We start from the raw sequence: 22233 nt of genomic DNA, 5'->3' as shown, positions 1-22233 counted from the left end.
ATCGTATCCTAGTCCCCCCCAGCCTCACACTCGGAGACGCAGTGCACATCCACCTAATCATTGTCATTTCTATATGTTCGAGCCTTCGAATATCCTCTTCCTTTACTGCCCAGGTCTTGCTTCCATACTGCATTACACCTCTAACACATGCTGCATACAAAAATCCCTTCGCACGTAGGGAGAGCCCTCAGGAGAGGCAACAGCTCCCTGAACTTATTCCAACCACTCCCGACTTTAGCCACAGAGGTAGCTCCAGCCCCACCTCCAGCACATAACATGTCTCCCAAATAACAAAACTCTTCCACACACTCAAGAGACTTACAGCAAGTTCAGTCCTTTCATGCTTGACAGTCTCCACCTGCTCTCCCCAACACACCGCACACATGAAATCAGCATTATCTTGCAGTCTACCTTTAATACCACTACATCCTTTATGCATCCACATATCACAGACACTACACAAGATGGAATTACTTCCTATGCACTTGTTGCAAATTGCACATGGCCACTCTGCTTCCTTGACAGTACCGCCACCAGCCCTAGATACCATCACTTTTGTTCTATCTGCATGTACCCTTAATTCCTTATGCCCCATACCGTCCCTCCACTTCCTAAATCTTTCCTCCACCTCCCTTTCATTCTCATCAGTCAACACCAATTTATCAGCTTACAACATCTCCCACAGGAGTCCATTTCTGAAGTCACGTGAGAAAGCTTCAAGTACCATGATAAACAACAAGCTGCTTAAGACTGACCCCTTATGCACAACATTATTCACGGAAAACTCATCACTCAAATCTCCATTCACCTTTACCTTTGTGTGAGCACCCACATACATGGCCAAAACCACCCTAACAAGCCACTCCTCGATCCCAGGCTTTCTCATTGCCCAATTTACCAAGTCTCAAGGGACTCTGTCGAAGGCCTTCTCTAAATAAAAAGAACAAAGCACAGTTCCCTTTTCTTTCCTATATATTTTTCCTGAAGCTGTCGATCAATAAATATGGCATCAGTGGTCCCTTTGCCTGGCATAAACCCAAACTGCATCTCATCGGTATTCACTCTTTCTCTAAACATACCTTCTAGAACTCTCTCCATTACCTTCATTATCTGGTTGAAAAACTTTATGCCTCTATAAGTTCCTCTCTCCAGGGCATCACCCTTCCTCTTTTACACATTTACAGTTACACGATTCAGTAGTCATCTGGGACAGCCCACTCATATATATTTATCAGGTCAGTGACTAACCTCACTCCGATATCTCCTGAGGCTTTCAACATTTCAGCAGTCAACTCAGACACACCTGCTCCCTTCCTCACCTGCATCCTGCCTATTCCCCTGCTTACAGTAGCAGCATCGATCAAAGGCCAAGAGCCAAACACTGGATCTTCAGGTTTCAAACCTTTCCTGTCCCAGTCAAAGTCCTCATTCAACAACTGGCTCTAATGTTCTCTCCATGCATCTTAAATATCCCAACTGTTCACCACTCCCCATCCTTCATCATTCTTTACACAGTACTCACCTATGATATCCCTACTCTCCCACTTCATCTGATTTGCCACCTTAAATATTATATTCTTCCTTTCCACATGATTTAGGTTGTCAAGTAAGAATCTCTGTGACTCAGATTTTGCCCTGTAACCCGCTTTTCTAGCCCTGTGTTTGGCAGCCAAGTATGCTTCTCTGTTACCACCCTTCTTCCATTCCTGGAAAAGCCTTCTTTTCTCCTTAACCCATACTGTGCTGGAGAAAAAAAAAAAAAAGGGCCAATTTTGGATTTTTTATTTTATGGCTAAATGGGCTTAATACATCAATATAAGATCCCTGTCACTAATAAAAGTAATTACTGAAGCCAGAAAGTTGGTTGAATCGAGTCAGGTTGGTGCCACTCTACCTCTGATTGGCCTGGGAGGAAGGTAGAGTCCCGGAGGATTGGAAGTCAGGTATAATTATTCCCTTGTACTGTGCAAAGGAAAAGGCTATAGATAGATAGATAGATAGACAAAGGAAAAGGGGAAAAAGAACTGTGTGGTAATCATAGGAGCATTTGTCTTCTTAGTATAATAGCAAAAGTGTATGGTAGGATACTTATTGACAGAGTTAGAAAAAGAACAGAGAAATTAGTTGGAGAAGAACAGGGAGGCTTTAGGAAGGGAAGAGGTTGTGTAGATCAGTTATTCATTCTTAGATCTTTAGTGGAAAAGTTTCTAGAGAAGGGAAAGAAGTTGTATGCGGCTTTCATGGATTTGGAGAAAGCATATGACAGGGTGGATAGACAAGGATTGTGGAAAGTGTTAAGAATATATGGAGTAGATGGGAAGTTGTTGAATGCTGTGAAGAGTATGTACGATGGTGCGAACGCTGCAGTGCGTGTGGATGGTGAACTAAGTGAATTTTTCTCTTTGAAAGTTGGGTTGAAACAGGGATGTGTCATGTCTCCATGGTTGTTCAATCTGTACATGAATGGGGTAATAAAAGAGGTACAAGGTAGGGTAGTGGATGTTGGAGTGGCCCTGGTGAGAGAGGATAGTGTTTGGAAACTCCCTGTACTGTTGTTTGCAGATGATACTGTGTTGTTGAGTGAAGACAAAGAGGAGCTGCAAGGCTTGGTGGATGAGTTTGGGAGAGTGCGTAAGAAATGGAATCTAAAGGTGAATGTAGAGAAGAGTAAAGTGATGTTCTTTGAGAGAGGTGAAGTCAGTGAATGTACAGCAAGGTTGGATGGTGAGGAATTGGAAAATGTGAGTACGTTTAAGTACTTGGGTAATGCGATGAGTAAGGATGGAGGTTTGGAGGGTGAAGTGCTTGAAAGGGTACAGCAGGGAAGAAAGGTTGCTGGTTCTTTGAAGGCAGTGATAAGAAACAGGGAAGTGAGCATGGAAGTGAAAAAGTTACTACATGACAGTATTGTTATACCAACTCTAATGTATGGAAGTGAAGCTTGGACGTTGCTGGAAGGACACAAGTCAAGAGTGAGAGCAGTGGAAATGAGTTATTTAAGAGGAGCCTGTGGAGTCACATGGAGAGACAGGCTGACAAATGAGGACATAAAGGAGCGTTGTGGTGTGGATGTGGATGTGGATGTGAGAGGAAGCGTTAGGAGGAATACACTGAGGTGGTTTGGCCATGTGGAGAGGATGGAGGGTGAAAGACTGACAAAGAGAGTGTATGTGAGTGAGGTGGAGGGGGGAAGAGGGAGGGGGAGGCCGAGGATGAGATGGAGGGATGGGGTGGAGAGGTATATGAGAGAGGGGGGTGTGAGTCGGGAGCGGGGCAGTGAAATGGCGGGGGACAGGGTGATGTGGAGGTGATTTGTTCGTGGCCACCCCGAACTGGATTAAGGCGTCTGGCAATAGACAGATAGAGAGATAGAGAGGTGTAAAAACTGAGTCTTTGATGCATGAAAATCGACCAGATTATTTTTACCCCAGTCAGAGATATGAGCCAAGTCAGACATTAGGTGTGCCATAGCCTCATCCCTTGTTTGTTTAAGTAACTGCTGAGATGGACGTTGCGGGAACCAAATGGTAAGATGAAGGGTGGAGTCATCAGTGTATGAGTGGATAGGGTTAGATGTACGGCTTAGAAGGTCATTGATGAATAAAAGGAAGAGAGTTGGTGATAAGACAGAGCCCTGAGGAACACTACTGTTAATAGATCTAGGAGAAGAATGATGGCCGTCTACAGCAGCGGCTATAGAATGACCAGAAAGGAAGCTAGAGATGAAGGCACAGATAGAAGGATAGAAACCATAAGAGGGCAGTTTGGAAATTAACGGTTTATGCCAGACTCGATCGAAAGCCTTTGAGATGTCAAGTGCAATGGCAAAGCTTTCGCCAAAGACCCGAGAGGAGGATGGCCAGGAGTCTGAAAGGTAGGTGAGAAGATGACCAGTGGAGCGTCCCTGACGGAACCCATACTGATGATCAGAAAGAAGGTTGTGATAGGAAAGATGCTTCAAAATTTTTCTTGTAGAACTCGTTTTGCAAGACATGGAAATTGATCACCTCAGCCCCATTGTAATTATTATTTTGTCCTATGATTTTTTTTTTTTTTTTTTTTTTTTTTTTTTTTTTTTTAATAATGTGTTCGACTCTGGCCATAGGCTTCACAGCCTGCTCTCAAGGCCCAGTAGTCCTCTCACATACCGTACACCTCTACATCTCACCACTTCAGCACTAACACCCACGGTCCATATTGAATACATGTTAGGGCTGTCTCATACGGGACTGGTGTATTGGTATTAGTGGGGGTATTTTTACGACATGTCGGCGGGTCTTCTGGTAGATCAGAAAATCCTGATTTAATGAAATTCAAATCCTTAAACTGTACCCTGCCCCAGCCGGGTTTTGAACCTGGGTCCGTTAGAACAACAGGCTGCCTCTCAACCGATTGAGCCACCGCCTCCCCAAATGCGCTAGTTTATCAAAGTATACAGACGCTTCCTTCCATGAAACTTCCATGACTACACTGCTCGGCAGTTCGGCGCATTTGGCGCCCAGTTTGAATTTTTTAATTTTGATTATTTTACTTTTGGAGTTTTTGTCAGCCTTCTTCAAAAATTCAGATTATTGGGATTTTCGGATTATTAGTGTTCAGATTAATGGTCTTTTACTGTATACATATATGTATATATATATATATATATATATATATATATATATATATATATATATATATATATATATATATATATATATATATATATATATATATATACTGTATATATATATATGGAGCCTCTGTGGTACAGTGGTAGAGTGTGCTGTTCGTACACGGGTGAGCCAGGGTTTGCGCCCCGCCAAGGTAATAAACTTTGGGAGTGTTCACCCGGCCACGTACTGCATCGGTGGACACCAGAGGTGCTGTGGTTGAATCAGTGTCCCTTACTCTAGAGTAAGTTTGCACCCAGTCGGCTTGTGCGGGCCGATTACACTTGGTTCACAGACTGCACACACACATCCAAAGCCACTCCAACACTACAGTTACACTTACAAGCACTTCTCACCCTACATACAATCTCTACCAGACAGCCTAAGCCACTTGGTAGAGATACATTGGCTGTATTGTCCAGACTTCGGTCGGGATAGGCCGGTCCTGCAGTGGACACTCAAACGGCTGATGAGATGAGATGAGATATATATATACAGGTATATACAGTATGTATATAAGTGGTGGCGACCATCATCCACTCACATGATGTAGTGCTGTGCACTTCTTCCTTAGCCTTTATCATTCTTTTTCTTAGCCTGCCCTCCTTTCTTCCTATATCTCCCATCATTCCTGGCACTTCTTATTGCTCTTCTTTCCTTTATAGGTGGCTTTACATTGAGTGACAAGCCAAATGGTTTCCTGTAAGCCAAGAAACCTTTTACAACGCTGAGTGGTAACCATATAACCAGCCCATATGTGCTCCCTGCGTGTCAGCAAGTGGGTTGGTGGAGGGTTAGTGCCCCTCCCCGTAAAACCAATAACTCACATGGCCACCCCTTACGGGATAATGGCGTCTGGCAGTAGGTAGACAGATAAATATATGTTTTTCATTCATTCATTCATTGCCAGACGCCATGTATCCCAAACGGGGTGGCCAAGGGCTCAGAGTTAATTGTTTTACAGGGAGGGGCACTAATCCTCCACACACAAAAACTGTTCACGTCCACTTATCACTGGAACCCTTTTCCAACTTGTCTCGCTTAATTCAAATTTCTGTCTGAATTAAAATTATTCGTCTGGTGGTCAAAAAAGATCCTAATTAACCAATTTCCTAATTATTTGAGTTTGAATTAAAGAGGGTTTACTGCATATATATATATATATATATATATATATATATATATATATATATATATATATATATATGTATGTATGTATATAAAACTGACAGAATGACTAATGATACTTTGTTCAATATGTTTCAGTATGTGAAGCACATAAAAAGAAAGTTAGGTGAAGCAAGGATTTTGAAGGCAGGAATGATATATAAATGCATGCATATATATATATATAGATAGATAGATAGATAGATAGATATAGATAGATAGATAGATATACAGTAATCCCTCTAATATCCGAACGCTCAATATCCAAACATCCCCACTAACCGGACATAATCGTCCTGGGATCCAATATTCCCAAAATGGGCCAAAAACCGCAAAAAATTCGAAAAAAATCTTATTGTTTTCCCTCCCGTAATTTGAAATTCCCGCCTGGCGCCGAACAGCTGTTACACCATGGTCCCTTCACCCCTTCCTTCCTCCCCCTCCCCCCTCCCCTGTCAGGGTTGCCATTTGGTATTTTTCATTACCAAGCGTGGGCCAATTTGGTAATGAAAAATTCGTTTGGTAATGAATCAGAATAATGCATTACCAAATGGATTTTTCACATGTATGAGGATACACGGGATGGAGATGGTGGATTGTTTGCTCTCTCTGATTAATCTGCTACCCTACATAGTGTGAAAATAATCAACATGGTGTTAATTATAAGGAGAGTGATTACATGTCATGTGGGGTTGGTGGAGGATTAGTGCCCCACCCTGTAAAACAATTAACTCTAAGCCCTTGGCCACCCCGTTTGGGATACATGGCGTCTGGCAATGAATGAATGAAAAATTAGATGTTTTTCCACTTGTATATATAATTAGTGAAGAATAAATGCTAGCTTTACAAATTTGGTAATGAAAAGTTAAATTTGGTAATGAAAGTTGAGCAGATTGGTAATGTGGCCGTTGCGATCTGGCAACTCTGTTACCCCGCCAACATCAACAGTCACAGTCTAACTCCGATCGAGAGCAGATGCTCATAGCAGTGCAAGCCACAGGTGCTTGTTTTTGTGAATAAACAGTGAATAAACTGCAATACCTCGCCACTAGAACACACAGGAATTTACAGTGTTGTGCAGTGTTAAGAAATTAGAATTTAGAGTGCAGAGGATTAACTGTGGACTGCAAACTGGCGGTTCAAACCAGTCCAGGAGCAAGGGACTTGTAAGTACCCAGAATGTTTAATATTGTATAAACTCACCTCTAAAACCTCATTTTATGGTTCTTTTGCATTTATTTCAGTCTTTTATGTCCCTTATTGGTGTGATTTGGGTCTTAAATAGGTGCAATGCATGTCCAGAGAGAGTTGTATAGGTGTTTTTCTGAGTTAGGGTCCATAAGTACAAGTCCATAAGCTGGGGCCCAATATCCGGACAGGACCACTATCCGGACCTGCCTATGGCTGTATTACGTCGGATATTGGAGGGATTACTGTATATATATATATATATATATATATACATAACTGACAATGACTAATCGTACTTTATTTAATATGTACCAGTATGTCTATACTGTATATCTATCTATTGCCGGATGCCATAATCTCATAAGGGGTGGCTATTTGACTTAGAGTTATTTGTTTTACAGGGAGGGCCACTAACCCTCCACCAACCCACTTGCTGACACGTAGGGAGCACATATGGTTTGGTTATATGTTTACCACCCAGCATTGTAAATGGTTTCTTGGCTTACAGGAAACCATTTGGCTTGTCACTCAACGTAAAGTCACCTGTAAAGGAAAGAAAAGCAATAAGTCACAGAAAAGGTGGGAGAAGTAGGCAGAGAGGAGGGCAGGCACAGAAAAAGAATGATAGAGGTTAAGAAAGAAGTAGGCAGCACTACATCAAGTGAGTGGATGATGGTTGCTGCCACCACCTACCACTAACCAGTATGTGAAGCATATATATATAAAAAAAAAAAAAAAGTTAGGTGGAGCAAGGATTTTGAAGTCTGGAATGATAAAAAATGCTTGTCTGGCCTATTTCACTGAACATGATGATAGTTCTCCATCCATCCATCTATCATCCATTCCTACGTTGCCCCATGAGGAGCTTAGGAGCCCAGGGCTAGGCAAGTTGGTCCTGACGTTTAAGATGAGAGTGACCAGTCTCACTCATTCCTGATTGGCATTATGTGAGCAATACATCCCAACCATCCCGTGGATATAAACCTTCTCCGGCTTAATCCGTTTCAAGTGCCATATTTACCCACTAACCCACCAGGTGCCATAATTTGGTTATATGGTTACCACCCAGCATGGTAAATGGTTTCCTGATGTACAGGAAACCATTTGGCTTGTCACTTAGTGTAAAGTCACCCATAGGCTGAAGGAAGAGGAAAGAATGAAGGAAAGATAGATAGAAGAGGGAGTGTAAAGTCACCCGTAGGCAGAAGGATGAGGAAAGAATGAAGTAGAACAACAACAGAAGAGGAAGGAAACAAAGAAGGATGGAGGAAAGGAAAGGATAGACACCCGACAGTGGCACTACATTGAGTGGGTGGATGATGAGTGCCCCCACCTACCGCTATGATAGTTCTGATTTTGCATTTTTTCTTTGATTTTGGATCCTTCTTTGCTGTGCCCTTGTGGTGAGAATAAGGATTGCATTGATAATTTTTTAAACATAACTCAGAAACAGATCAGTAGATTTTGTCAGTATGGAGAAATTTCTTGTCTTGATTAGAATTTTAACGAAATGTGTTAGCACTTAAAAATAAAGATCACAATATTTTGCAGGTGTTCTGCTTAGAAGTGGTGGGGGAAGAAGAAGAATGGGACAGTTTGCCCTGGCAAGGTCATGAGGCCTCCCCTTCTGAAGTCATGGAGAAAAGTTCCTCCACAGAGCTCCAGACAAGACCAACCATAGGTATACAAAGGGATATACTGTATTGTGTTGCAAGTTATAAAGTGTCCCAGTACTGTCTCACAAGGTCTAAATCTTTCATCATATAATATCATGTTCACAGCTACCAAAACAGTTTCTGTAAGTACTGAGTGGTGGTTTAATGAGTATATATACGCAATGACCTATCTTGCTTTCATGTTCCTGAACTTGATTCTTCTGAATTCTCTTCTTTCTAGCTTCGGCTCTCCTGTCATTCTCTGACTAAGTATATCTGCGCTGTTTACTTATCTCTTAATTCTACTCTAAAAAATTCTTCAACTATCTTACTTCTGCGATGGAACACATTCTATCCATTTCTCCTTTCTCTGAAATCTCCATTCTAGGAGATTTCAGTGTTCACCACCACCACCTTTGGCTCTCCTCTCCTTTCACTGATTCACCTGGTGAACAAGCCTACATCTCTATCCTTAATGACCTAGAGCAGCTTGTACAGCACCCTACCCGTATCCCTGACCACCTTGGAGAGAGCTCCAACATACTTGACCTCTTCCTCACAACTAATCCTTCTGCTTACAGTGTTAATCTTTTCTCTCCGTTGGGCTCCTCCGATCATAACTTTATTACCCTAACCTGTCCTATCTCCCCGGGATGGCTTGTGGACCCTCCAGGGAAATGTCATCTGTGGCACTTTGGACCTGCGGATTGGGAGGCCCTCAGGCAGTACTTCTTTGATTTTCCCTGGAATGATTATTGCTTCAATGGCCGGGAGCCATCTGAGTGTGCCTTGTGCATTACAGAGGTCATTCTTATGGGCATGGAAGCATACATTCCTTTCTCATATCCTTTGATAAATGCAAGAAAGCCTTGGTTTAATCACGCTTGTTCTAATGCTGTCCGCAACAAGAAGGGAGCCTATAAAAGGTACCAGAGCCAACCCACCCTTGAACCACATCTTTTTTATGTTTCTGCCCGGAATCGTGCTAAGTCTGTTCTTCACTCTGCTAAAAATAATTTCATCTGTACTAAATGTTCTCAACTATATAACTTGAATTCTTCCCGCTCTTTCTGGCACCTTGCCAAAAATCTTTCTAACAACTTTACCTCATCACCTTTCCTCCCTCTTTTCTGCTCTGATGGCTCTGTAGTTATTTACTCTACTGATAAAGCAGATCTCTTCGCACAGACTTTCTCCCCCAATTCCATGTTAAACGACTCCGGTGCTATTCCTCCATCACTTCCCCCTTCTGACTTCCTCATGGCTGACATTAGAAATTCTTCAGCTGATGTATTTTCTGCCATCTCTGGCCTCAGTACTAACAAAGCATATGGGCCTGATGGAGTACCTTCTGTTGTCCTCAAGAACTGTGCTTCTGTGCATACACCATCCCTGGGTAAACTCTTTCACCTTTGTCTTTCAACTTGTACCTATCCTTCTTGGTGGAAGTTTGCTCTCATTCAGCCAGTCCCAAAGAAGGGTGACCATTCCCAACCCTCTAACTATCGTCCAATTGCTTTAACATCCTGTGTCTCAAAAATTTTCGAGTCTATTCTAAACAGAAAAATTTTAAAGCATCTTTCCTATCACAACCTTCTTTCTGATCATCTGTAGCACCCATCTAGTAACAAACTTTCATTCCTTTTCTGTCCATCTCTTTAATGCAAGAGTTAACCGTTACTTCCAGTCCTTCATTTATGCAACAGGTCAGCTCTAGAGCTGACTCCCTCTGTCTGTATTTCCTACTTCCTATGATCTCCAGCCTTTCAAATGCAGTGTGTCCAGGCATCTTGAAATAAATGGTTCTTGAATTTGGCTCTCTTTTGTATTGTTTTAGTTTTTTTTCTTGGAAGAAATGTTATATGGGCTCAGCCTTTGGTTGCTTCTTCTTTGCATTTAAAAAAAAAAAAAAAAAAAAAAAAAAAAAGGACGTGTAGGAATCACTGAAATTGTAGAATCACTGAAATTGTTTATTTGGGGTTGTAGATCATTATACTGGTCAAAATTAGTAAATAATTGTTTATTCATCAATCCATCACCCAGTCCCTTGATGCATTATCAGAAGTGTTAGGGCCTGTGGGTAGGCATTTATAGCAAAGCCTTCATCGTTAAATTCTGGGTGCCAGTGCATTTCTGTATGAGACTCAGTGCCGTGCAGTGAAGAAAAAATAATCTTCATCTTTCCTGGTATGGATAAAACCATTTACAAGTTTGATGCTATGTTTAATTAGGTCATTAGTTATACTCACAGAACTATAAACGGACTGTATATACAGGTAGTTTTATTTTTTACTGGGTTGTAGAAATACAAACTTGGGTATGTTATTAGATCATTAGTCATACTTACAAAATTTTAAAGAAGCATACTGTATATCATCATCATCTAATCCTGTGTTGCCCCATGAGGAACATAGGAGCCAGGGCTAGGCAAGTTGGGCCTGACGTTTAAGATGAGAGTGACCAGCTTCACTCATCCCTGAGTGGCAGTACGTGGACAATAAACCCCAACCACCGCATGGATATAAACTGCACAGGCTCAGTCCAATTAGAGCACCTTAATTGCTCACTGAACCACCACGCATCATAGTTTGGTTATATGATTACCACCCAGCAAAGTAAATGGTTTTCTGGTGTACAGGAAACTATTTGGCTCGTCACTCAGTGTAGAGTCACCCATAGACAGAAGGAAGAGGAAAGAATGAAGGAAAGAAAGAAGAGGAAGGAAGGAAGGAAGAGAGGAAAAGGCAGTCACCCGAGAGCAGCACTATTGTGTACAGTTTTATTAATCACTGGGGTGTAGCAAATGTACTTGGGTATGTTCTTAGTCATGCTCACCGAATTGTAAAGAAACTTACAGTATATAGCTTATTCATTATTGGGATGTAGAAAAATGTACCTCGATATTTCCTATTTCAGGTCCTTTCCTGGAGGCATTGATGCTTCGGGTGGACCAGATGCTTGCGTCAAACATTCACGTCAGTCTCCTGGCCACCACCATCATCAGTCGTCTGGCCTCCTACCCAACTCCGCTGCTGTCCACCTTCCTCCTTGATGCATCCATTGTCTTCCAGCCTGCTGTCCGCTCCCTTGTCCAGGTCTGCCTTCCCTCCTCATAACTCATTCATCCAGAGATTTCTCCCAAGCTGATCATAGTCAAGTTATAGCCATAATGGAGTACAGTACAACACTTATGTGTGTGGGGAGTGGCTGGGGGTTAAGGGTCACAAGATTTTTTAAAGCAGGATGGATTGAAAACTTTGCTTCATCATCTTCCTTCTCTTATAGCCTTTTTTTTTTTTTTCCCATTAAAAAAAAATAAAAGTCATGCTTGATCATATGTAAGTTCAAAAGCCATTTTTGTCAGGTATCATGATTTTGATACAGCCAATGCTATTCTAGCTGCATGTTAGACAGTGACAGCCAGACATCCCAGAGTTGTGTACCAGCATGCTATGAGAATTATGGTCTCCCTTCATGCTAAGGGATCCTTGTATGTGGCATGTGTGAAGAGTGTGATGCTGTTGGTTAGTGAGACCTGGTTAGTAAAGGAAGGGGATATTCATAGCCTTAGACATACAGAAGTAACAGTGATTGGAGTGTAGTGTGTCCTTGAATACAAGGACCTGAGAAGAAGGATGGGACTGGAGTGTATTGATGTTGTGATGTGGAGGAGTAGATTGAGATGGTTTTGGCATGTTTAGAGGATGGAGGATGACAGTTGGGTGTAGAAGTTGAGAAGTGTGAACTTTGGGGGTATGGTTGTGAGAGGCAGACCAAAAAAGATGTGGGATGTGGTCATAGAGTGTGACCTCCCAGATAAGGGACTGAATGAGGAAGCTGCCAGAGATGGAGCAGTGTGGAGAGTTGCCATTAGATGACCAAGGCCGACGCGTGCAAGCATGTTATACTCTTTATAAATGGGACAATATGACAAAACAACAGTTATCAATTTTCCCTTTACCCCAATCCACTGGGCAACGTGTATTCACGTCACAATCTGGCTTCCACGGGGCCGCCAGGTAACAGCTATACGTGCAAGTGTCTTCATGCCACCATTTGAACTGGGTGCCATTTCATCTTGGTGCCAAAGGGTAGGGAAGGAGTCTCGCTGGAGCACAGAAGCAAGAGTCAGTCTGTCCCATGCATTTGCCAGGTGTACACCAATGTCTTCAGGTTCCTATTTGATTCCGTCTGTGCCGCCTGTAGCCAATTGTATCATCCACCCTTGCCAAGCCTCTTTCCAAGGATGCTTGAAAAGGGTTCAGTGATAGTACCATAGAACATGCCTTGGATGCAACAGTATCTAGTTTATCTAGTAATGGAGAAGTTATCACGTTGAGAGCAGAGCCATAGTTGGCGCCGTGGGCAGACACGAACACGTCCTGCTCGCATGCCAAAAATTAGCTCTCTTCCTCACGTCATTACTCATCAACACAAAGACTTTCATACCGATATTTTAATTTGCAAGAGGAAGAGTTGGTGAGGAATATGGTCTTTAATTTGTTTCCCTAAGTGCTATACTTTCCGAGATTTTAAGGTTTGAAAACAAGCAATTTCCGGGACATTGCCCATAATGAGGTAACGACTGCGTTAAAGAGTTACCGTCCGGATGGGGGTAAGGTTGTATTGTATGTTTATCAGATTTGCTGTACTACAATTCAGGTACATGACAGTCTTCTGGTACTTTCCCCTGTATTGCATGCCTGCCTGCACACTGTTATTATGTTGTCTGCATGATTACCTCCATACCTCAGCATTTTTCCACTAATGTCAACCATTCCTGTAACATCAGCTTATTAATTACTGTACTCATACTGTATTTCTCCTGTACTGCTGCTATATCACTACAGTAATCCCTCTATTATCCGATGTAATAGAGCCAAAGGCATGTCCGGAAAGTGGGCCCCTGGCTCCTGGACTGGTACTGAAGGACCCTAACCCAGCCTAACTTTGAAAGCCACCTATATAACTCCCTATTGGACATACATAGCACCTATTTAAACCTATTTAACCCTTTCAGGTCTCCTGGCCACTATAGTGGCTTTCTCGGTAGGGGTCTCCTAGCCACTCCCGTGGCAGCATATTTAGGCATGAATGAAAACTGTTGGGTGAGGCTGGTGAATGAAATGAGGATACGAGCTGCTCCCCAGACCCCTCTGCTTCCACCAGGCATGCGCAGATCACAGTATTTTAGTTTAAACAGTCTGGGAAGAGCTAATCATGGTGGGGGGTTGGGCTGCACATACTGGTTTTATTATACTGTTGATCTGGCAATATTTTTTACTATCTTTGTATCAGACAGTTCATTTAGGAAAAGAATATTGTTTGCAATATATTTTTACTGCTCTGGAGGATACATAGCTCTCACCTCCATCCTCCCTTTCATATCCCCCTTCCTCCAGCCCCCTACCTCCCACCGATTCCCCACCCCTCTACCTCCCACCCTTCCACCCTCCACTTTCCCTCAAATCCCCCAGCCCCTGCTTCCTCCACCCTCCTACCTCCCACCAATCCCCCACCCCTATACCTCCCACCCTCCACCCTCCAATCCCCCATCCCCTGCCTCCCGCATACGCACATACTGTAGTGCCACGTCACAGGCAAACGAGATTTCCGCGTTGTATGTCTCAATATTTATTCATTTCTTGGGTGTTAGAGTGTCTGATTGAGGGTAAATAATTACAGATTTATGATTTTAGGTTTCTGAGATTGTTTCTGTAGCCTTTTATACATGTACCATGCATTATTGTTACTAGGCGGACATACATGTGCTGCGAGTGTTGCCTTTTTCATTGACAAATGATTGTTAGTGTCTCCTTACTTTTTTTCTGATTTATATTTCATGAGTTTCTCACATTTCTTGGTTATACTTATAACTCCGTAAATTTTGAGAAATAATAAATATTTGATCACTGTCTCTACTGCTGCCTGTAAGTAGCCTACAGAGGACGATATAGTTAGCAACAATAAACTAAACATATGTACATACAAAAGGCAAGCTTGTAGGTTTACCCCCATGTCCTCACCCCCACAGCCTTGGACAGTACTAAGCAAAATAAGAATAAAATAAATTAGTCAGTAGTAACGTGTAAGTGATAGTTTTATATGGATCTTGCAACTGTTTAGTTTGTTTTTTGTAAAGAAAACATCTCAAGAATCATTCACAAATCACGTGAGATATAATGTACATACTGCATATTAGTGCACTGTTTTTTTAATGGAGAAACATGGAAACAAACAATGCAATCATGTCGCCAATGCACCAAGAAATCACATACCCATCGAGACAACAATACTCACCACGCAACCACACACCACTTGCTATGCAACTTCCCATCATTTTTGCAGCACTTGTATAGTGAGTAGAGCTCTAATGTTTTATAGGCAGTTGTGTATTACTTCCCTGTGCATGAATATGATATTTTTTCCTTTATTTGCAAACCTTGACTTTTTTCAAAAAAATGCGTCTCAAACGTAACCTTGGGACCTATTTGAGACCTGAAAGGGTTAAGACCCTATTAACACCAATAATGGACATAAAGCATGAAATAAATGAAAAGGAATCAAAGAATGAGGAATTAGAAGTGACTGTACCTCAGCCAGGGTACTTACAGTATATCTGTGGCTTCCTTCTCTAAGGATTTGGCAGTGGTGAAAATGCTCTTGAAGCCCGTACGGTAATCCAGTGTTGTGCTGCACTTTGCACAGTGAGTTATAATTGTTTAACACTGCACATTGTTCTTAACTGCACCACGCCAGTTTCAACCATCAATTTGCACTCCACAGTTGATCCTTTGCACTCTAAGTTTTGATTTCTTAACACTGCAGGACACTGTAAATTCCTGTGTGGTCAAGTGGCAAGGTATTGCAATTTATTCAATGTTTATTCACAAAAAACGAGCACATGTGGCTTCCATTGCGATAAGCATCTACTCACAATCATAGTTAGGCAGTAACTGTTAATGGTGGGATAACAGAGTTGCCAGATCGCAATGGCCACATTACTAAACTCTTCAGTTTTCATTACCAAACTCGTAAAGCTAGCATTTATTCTTCACTAATTATATATACAAGTGGAAAGACATGTTATCACTCTCCTTATAATTAACAGCATGTTGATTATTTTCACACTATGTAGGGTAGCAGATTAATCAGAGAGAGCAAACAATCCACCATCTCCATCTTGTGTATCCTCATACATGTGAAAAATCCATTTGGTAATGTATTGATTCATTACCGAATGAATTTTTCATTACCAAATTGGCCCACATTTGGTAATGAAAAATACCAAATGGCAACCCTGACAGGGGAGGGGGGGAGAAAGGAAGGGTTGACAGGGCCGTGGTGTAAACAGCTGTTCGGCGGCGCGCGGCAATTTCAAATTTGGGTGGGAAAAAATTTGGATTTTTGGGGATTTTTTTTTTCTTTTTTGGGCCATTTTTGCGTTCTGAAGGTCCAGGCCCACAATGTCTGGTAAGTGGGGTGTCTGGAAAGTGGGCATCCGGATAGTACGGGGAGTACTGTACTTATATTCACATCCCAACCAGCCAGCCAACCAACTAAAAAAAATAAAGGGGGAGGGAGCCAAATCAGCATTGCCCTTTTGGGGGCCCTGGACAGTCTGGGACATAGATGATCCTTTTTCTTTTTTATAAGCATTCCTTTAAAATTATTATTGATGGAAGAATTGAAGAAAGGAGGAAGGAAGAGAAATGGGAAAAAAAAAAAAAGAGGTAGAAGGAAGGAGTGAGGAACAGAAGCATGCTTGGTAGAAGGAATTAAGACAAACTGGAAGAAAAGAATCATGAAATGGTGAGGAAGGAATATTATGGAAATTAGTTGTGGCATGAAAGAAGATATGTAAGTGGGAAGGAAAGAACCATGGAGAAGCAAAGAGTAAGAAAAGGAAGCATGGCGGAAGGAAAGAAGAGAGGTAGGAGAATAAGGCAGTGGGAGGAAAATATCAAAGGAGGTAGAAACATGAGAAGTAAGAAGGGAAAGCCTGGATGAAAGAAAAGGGAAGGAAGAAGGCAGTAGATAAAGAGTAAGATTCATAACGAAGGTTCAAGAAGTGGGAAGGAAATATGTAAGGTAGAACTGAGGAAAGAGGCACCATCTTTCTCAACAGTAATACTGTTATTCTTTTTTGCACTTGCACTTACTCTCAAACCACACCACATTAACAGGCATCTGCAAAACTCTGAGCTACACTGCAAAGATCATGGCCAAGACAAGACAGCATCATTTGCATATGTTAGATTTGAAGTACATCACCATTCACCATTCATCCCTAGCTTCAAATCACTGTGTAATCCATCTCTGTTTTGGTTAATTGTTATGCCATTAGCCTGGAATTTCACTCTTTTTCTGACCATTTTATATTTCGGAATGATGAAAATTTTTAGCTTTTGACTGTGAATAAGTGCATTCACTGTCCAACTCGGTGCATAATTGTTACTAAGCCCCACATTGCATTTCAGACAGAAAATCTGTCCCTATCATCATCATCATCCCTGACACCTTGCTTCCCCTTGGGTACTCCCCAAATGGGATGAGTATGACAGAACTGCGTCCAGGCTAATTTATCTGCACATACCTCTCATTTTCTTAGGCATTCCTCTTCCTCTGCGTTCTTTGTCACCAGTATATTACTCCACCTCTCATTTTCTTAGGCATTCCTCTTCCTCTGCGTTCTTTGTCACCAGTATATTACTCCACTCTCTTCCATACCACATAAGCTCTGCAACAATTCTCCAGTTGACTTTCAGATTTCTTTGGCACCCTGTCTCTGTGCATTCTTTGTATATCTCCATACCATCTCAGTGAATGCTTTTTTTTTTATTCACTTAGTAACTCCATATCTCATTTGTATTGCTTTCTTGCATTCCATAGCATTCATAAATTTCAATATGGCTTACACCATCCATCATCCATTATGCTAATTGGCATTCCAAGAAAGATCATTTCTCCAGATTGCAACCTAGAAAGCTGTGTCATTCACTGCCCAGGCTTCACTTTTATATAAGAGTGTTGTCAATAAAACATGTTCACACATGGCCATTTTAACCCCCATCTAACTATCATACCCCACAAAATACAGTTGAGCCCTGCAGTTGCTCCATTTTGTGATAATGTCACCCAGGGTAACTCCAAAAATGCACTAGATAAATGTATTTTATCATCTTTGTTGCATAGGTGGTAAGTGGCCTAAAGCAGCGGATTGATGCAGTGCTGACTGTTGAGGACAGCCCATTGCTGGTGGAAGCTCGAGCATGGTTCATGATGCGGGTGTTTGTACCCCACCCTGTCCCCTCCAGGTCACGGACACCCTCTGTCTCATCTACTGCATCTACGGACACGCTAGTCAGAGGTAATTTTGTATATCTGTTTTTGTTGTGAGCAGATATTAGCACTTGTCATTGATAGCATGTGAGTGTAGGGAGGGAATAATAATAAGAGAAACATTATAAGAGTATATACTGATGTCCAGAGTAGGAAATTGAAGAGTGGAGGTAATAAGTTTTATTTAGGAGAAATGCAACGGTGGGTCTGGTTAGTACTTGGATGGGTGACCGCCTGGGAACACCAGATGCTGTTGGCATCCCTACGTGTCACGTGGGGTTGGTGGAGGATTAGTGCCCCTCCCTGTAAAACAATTAACTCTAAGCCCTTGGCCACCCTGTTTGGGATACATGGCATCTGGCAATGAATGAATGAATGAGAACAGTATATGGTATTGAGAAAAATAATAATGGGTAAAACCTATGGTCTGAAGGGAGAGTGTGGCATATTCCAAATGTAGTGGAAACAGTGAATTGAATATCAAGAATGCTTTTTGTTGAAGTGAAGTTAGAAGCCAGAGAGCTGGGCTGGGATGAAGTAGTGGTTGGAAGTTGAGCCTGATAAAAGCTGTTTGAAGATGGTCTTCATGAACACCATGAATGCAGTGTTAACAGAAGGCTTTAGGAAGCAGGTGATCCTGCTGCTGTAACATATGAAAAACATTCTGGAGCCTAAAAATCTCTGTACTTTCTTCTGTCATGTTTTTTATCTGTTATGAGTATGAGTCAGAAAAAATTATGACAACCTTAATAATGAAATTGTATTAATGGTGCAGGAGAGGGTCGAAGGAGGAGTTTTTCCCGTGCTGTGTCTTCACTATTTCGCCGCACTGCTGCCATTGGCGCCGCAGAGAGACCACTAATCAAAGAGAGCCCTCTAGAGCACCTTCCAGACAAATCTGGGTACAGGTTAGTCTGAAAGTGTTACCTGTATAATTAATGTTCACCTGAGGACAAAAGTCTTAGATACATTTAAAGCCTGTTAGCAAATGACACCCTCTTTTTGGCAAACAGTACAAGGTTTGAAATCTTTGGTAATTAATTTATCAATATTTGATGCCATTTCAAATGAAAGGCATGATCACCTGTTTAGTTGTTCAAAACTATTATTATATACCGTAATAAAAAACACATTTTATTGGTACTGAGAAGGAGTTTACATGTTCTGGTGCTGTACACCCTGGGTAGAGTGAAGCAGCTGCTGTGTTCTGGGAGCCAGCCAAACCACCCCATATTTCCCTACACCTCACCATGGGGAAGGACACTTATCTGACTTTGGTGAGGTGCTGTCTGCCACCAGGGGATGCCAGTTCTGTACATGGTGCATGCACTGTACTCTACCTGTAGGACAACCCCACAAAAGCTGTTTCTTACCTGTAGTCATTGAGTCTGCTTGGCCCTTTAGAATTGGGTTGAGCAACAGGTACAGCAACAAAAGATTTACTATTTATTTTTTCATATTAAAGTGGTAGGAGAGCATGCTCACCATCCATTCATTCATGGCATTGCTGCCTTCAGATGATTGCATTCAGTGACAGGTTAAATGATTTGTTGCATTTAAAACCTTTTTATTAAACTAGGTTGTGATATAATAACCAATCCCTGGAGGAGAGGAAAAGTTATGCACCCCTACTTCCTACATGCCAAACAGGTGAAAAGTTCCCTTACCCTTTATATACACCTCACAATAGTCCAGGAAGCCTTGGATGTGGGCCTTTTCCCTGCCCAGGACTCAGGAAAACTTGGGAGCTCAAAATATAACCTTTTGGAAAGTGAGAAATGGAAATGAAAAAATAAGAGAACAACAGTGGTCATTTATCCATCCATCCATCATCCAGTCCTACATTGCCCTAAAAGGAATGTAGGAACCAGTGCTGGGCAGGTGCGCAAAGCGCCATTGTGCACCGTTGTGCTCCGGTGAATATCATTTGCGCATTGCACACCGCCAATCATTTCATAGTGTATATATTAGCATCTGTCACCAGGCTGAGATTGGCAGCACTGCACTTCCCCTAGGCAGGCCACCACACACTGTATTCAGTTTACTGTCGTCTTTCAAGGTGAAAGCACGTTGGATTCGCGCCTGTCAAATTCCGCCCCTTTTTAGCCCCATGCAAAGGGCCCTGTGACCTCTACCCCCTACTAAACCTCGTGTGGAAAGAGGTAAAGGGATAAGTGAGTGCTGTGGAACGTGAACTGGGTAATTTGTGAATGAAAATGATAGAGAGTGACTACCATCTTTCTGGTGAGTAAAACAGTGCAAGTGGAAATGTAAATACAGGTAAGCCCTTAATTCACATGAGAGTTACGTTCCCAGACCCTTCGCGTATGTGGTAAATTCGTTTATACATTTTGTCCTTGTGTGCACATAATTACGCATGTCTGCTAAGTATATTACATCTGAATAATACTGTTTATGCACTACATACACCTGATAAACTAGCATGAAGTATGAAAAACAACAAAAATGTAAGAAATTTAACACAAACCTGACAAGCACAGGTGTAGGTGGAGACACTTCAGCAGTCTGGTGCACAAGCCCTCACTGCCTCCCATATGCTACATTCTGCCTTCTTTATTGTCCGAACAGTTGACTCATTCACCCCAAACATACGGTTCCGAGCCAGTTAACAGGCGTAGGTGGAGACACTTTTGCACAGTCTGGTGCACTAGCCCTCACTGCCTCCCATATGCTACGTTCTGCAGTCTTTATTGTAAGAACAGTTGACTCACCCCAAACACACGTTGCAGAGACAATTCACCATGAAGTCAATTCACCATCAAAACATAGACGATTCCCTGTCATTCTATAAATATACTTATTATTGATTAATTAATACTTTAATAACTAATTTTCAAGGGGATTTTATAACTCATATAAGTAAAAAACTAGTGTACTGTACTTGCTGCATAAACTGGTATGTAAATAAATGACGGGGAATCGTCCTGACAGAGAATTGTCGCCGACATTCCTCCCTTAAGTTTGTCCAACACTTTAACTTTCTCTGTCAGCAACATCACTTTACAAGTCTGTTTTGGTGTGTTACCACATGCATCACTAGCACTATGCTTAGGCCCCATGTTGGCAGACAAGGCAAGCAGTCACTGGAAGGCAGAAAAATAAGCCACAAATAACGATTAGTGAGTCACACATGGTTTGACTGTCGGATTCAAACTGACTGTGTGGTGCGTGGTAGACCGACCTCCCACACACACACATATGTATGCACATGGGCAGCAGGTAGGCATTTTTATATTTTATTTATTTCTCTTGTATATTAAAATTATTTATTTGAATGCTATAATTTTATGTTTTAATTTTTGTACAAAAAATTCGTGGATAACCGAAATCGCGTGAAAAAAGTTCACGTGAATTAACCCGTCACGTCCCGACCACTTTCGCACCTCTGACACCCCCCAGTCCTGACCACTTTTTTTTTTTTTTTTTTTTTTTTTGCTAAAACTTCCGCTTGTGTTGAGAAATAAAGGAAAATCACAAAGAAAGTGCTTACCGTGGTCCGCAACCGGTCAGAACAGGTGAGGTCCCCCCGCCAGGTATCGTATTCTATCATAGAGGTGTGAGGCGCTTACGTTTTCTGTGGTAGGTAATTTTGGGAGAAACAACAAACAACACCTCTTTATTTATTGAATTTGAACTAATAAACAATAAGAATAACAATATAATGAATTTCAATGACATATATATGAAAAATAAGCATTGTACCTTCACGCGAGCATAGCGAGTTTGGTCCGATTGGTATAACGCTATGTGCTAAGTTTCCTGTTTCAATCAGCATATCATTTTTTCTACTTGTATACTACTGTTTCAATGCCATTTTACCATTTTGTACTGTATGTAAATGTTTTCTGCTGTTTTCATTCATTACGATGACATGTAGCATAAGTATAGCACACATATGCATACTCAGCGCACTCGCTACGACTCGTATTTCAACATACAACATTGTTTTATCACTTTCATAATATTTTCTTCTTTACATTGAACCTTTCCTCCACCACTATAAACATTTTCAATTATTTATATTCATTATGAGGGCATTTAGCGAAAGGCTAGCGCATAATCTCGTAGCAAGCACACTCTCTAACACTCGTGTTTCCACTTTTACTTTATTTCTTCAATCACAATATACTTTACCACTTACATTACACCCATTTACACCCTATTCTGCACTATACATATTTACTGACATTATTTATTCTAGTGAG

At 41.6% G+C, this 22233-nt stretch overlaps 1 protein-coding gene across 2 annotated transcripts in view; it reads left to right on the top strand.

The window, feature by feature from the left end:
- The window catches only part of LOC145404617 (FHF complex subunit HOOK-interacting protein 1B-like), a 113668-nt gene that overhangs the window by 77571 nt on the left and 13864 nt on the right, over positions 1 to 22233 (top strand). For both annotated transcript variants that reach the window (XM_080276139.1, XM_080276138.1), the window contains 4 exons: positions 8562 to 8691; positions 11582 to 11760; positions 17861 to 18035; positions 18783 to 18915. In XM_080276139.1, the coding sequence (XP_080132265.1) occupies positions 8562 to 8691; positions 11582 to 11760; positions 17861 to 18035; positions 18783 to 18915 (617 nt within the window). The remainder of the gene's footprint in view (positions 1 to 8561; positions 8692 to 11581; positions 11761 to 17860; positions 18036 to 18782; positions 18916 to 22233) is intronic.

Source organism: Coenobita brevimanus, chromosome 64 (genome assembly GCF_032717465.1).
Source record: "Coenobita brevimanus isolate Jiangsu-jjx chromosome 64, ASM3271746v2, whole genome shotgun sequence".
NCBI lineage: Eukaryota > Metazoa > Arthropoda > Malacostraca > Decapoda > Coenobitidae > Coenobita > Coenobita brevimanus.
The sequence above is the reverse complement of the archived record's forward strand: the minus strand, read 5'-3'. Positions and strand labels throughout refer to the sequence as shown.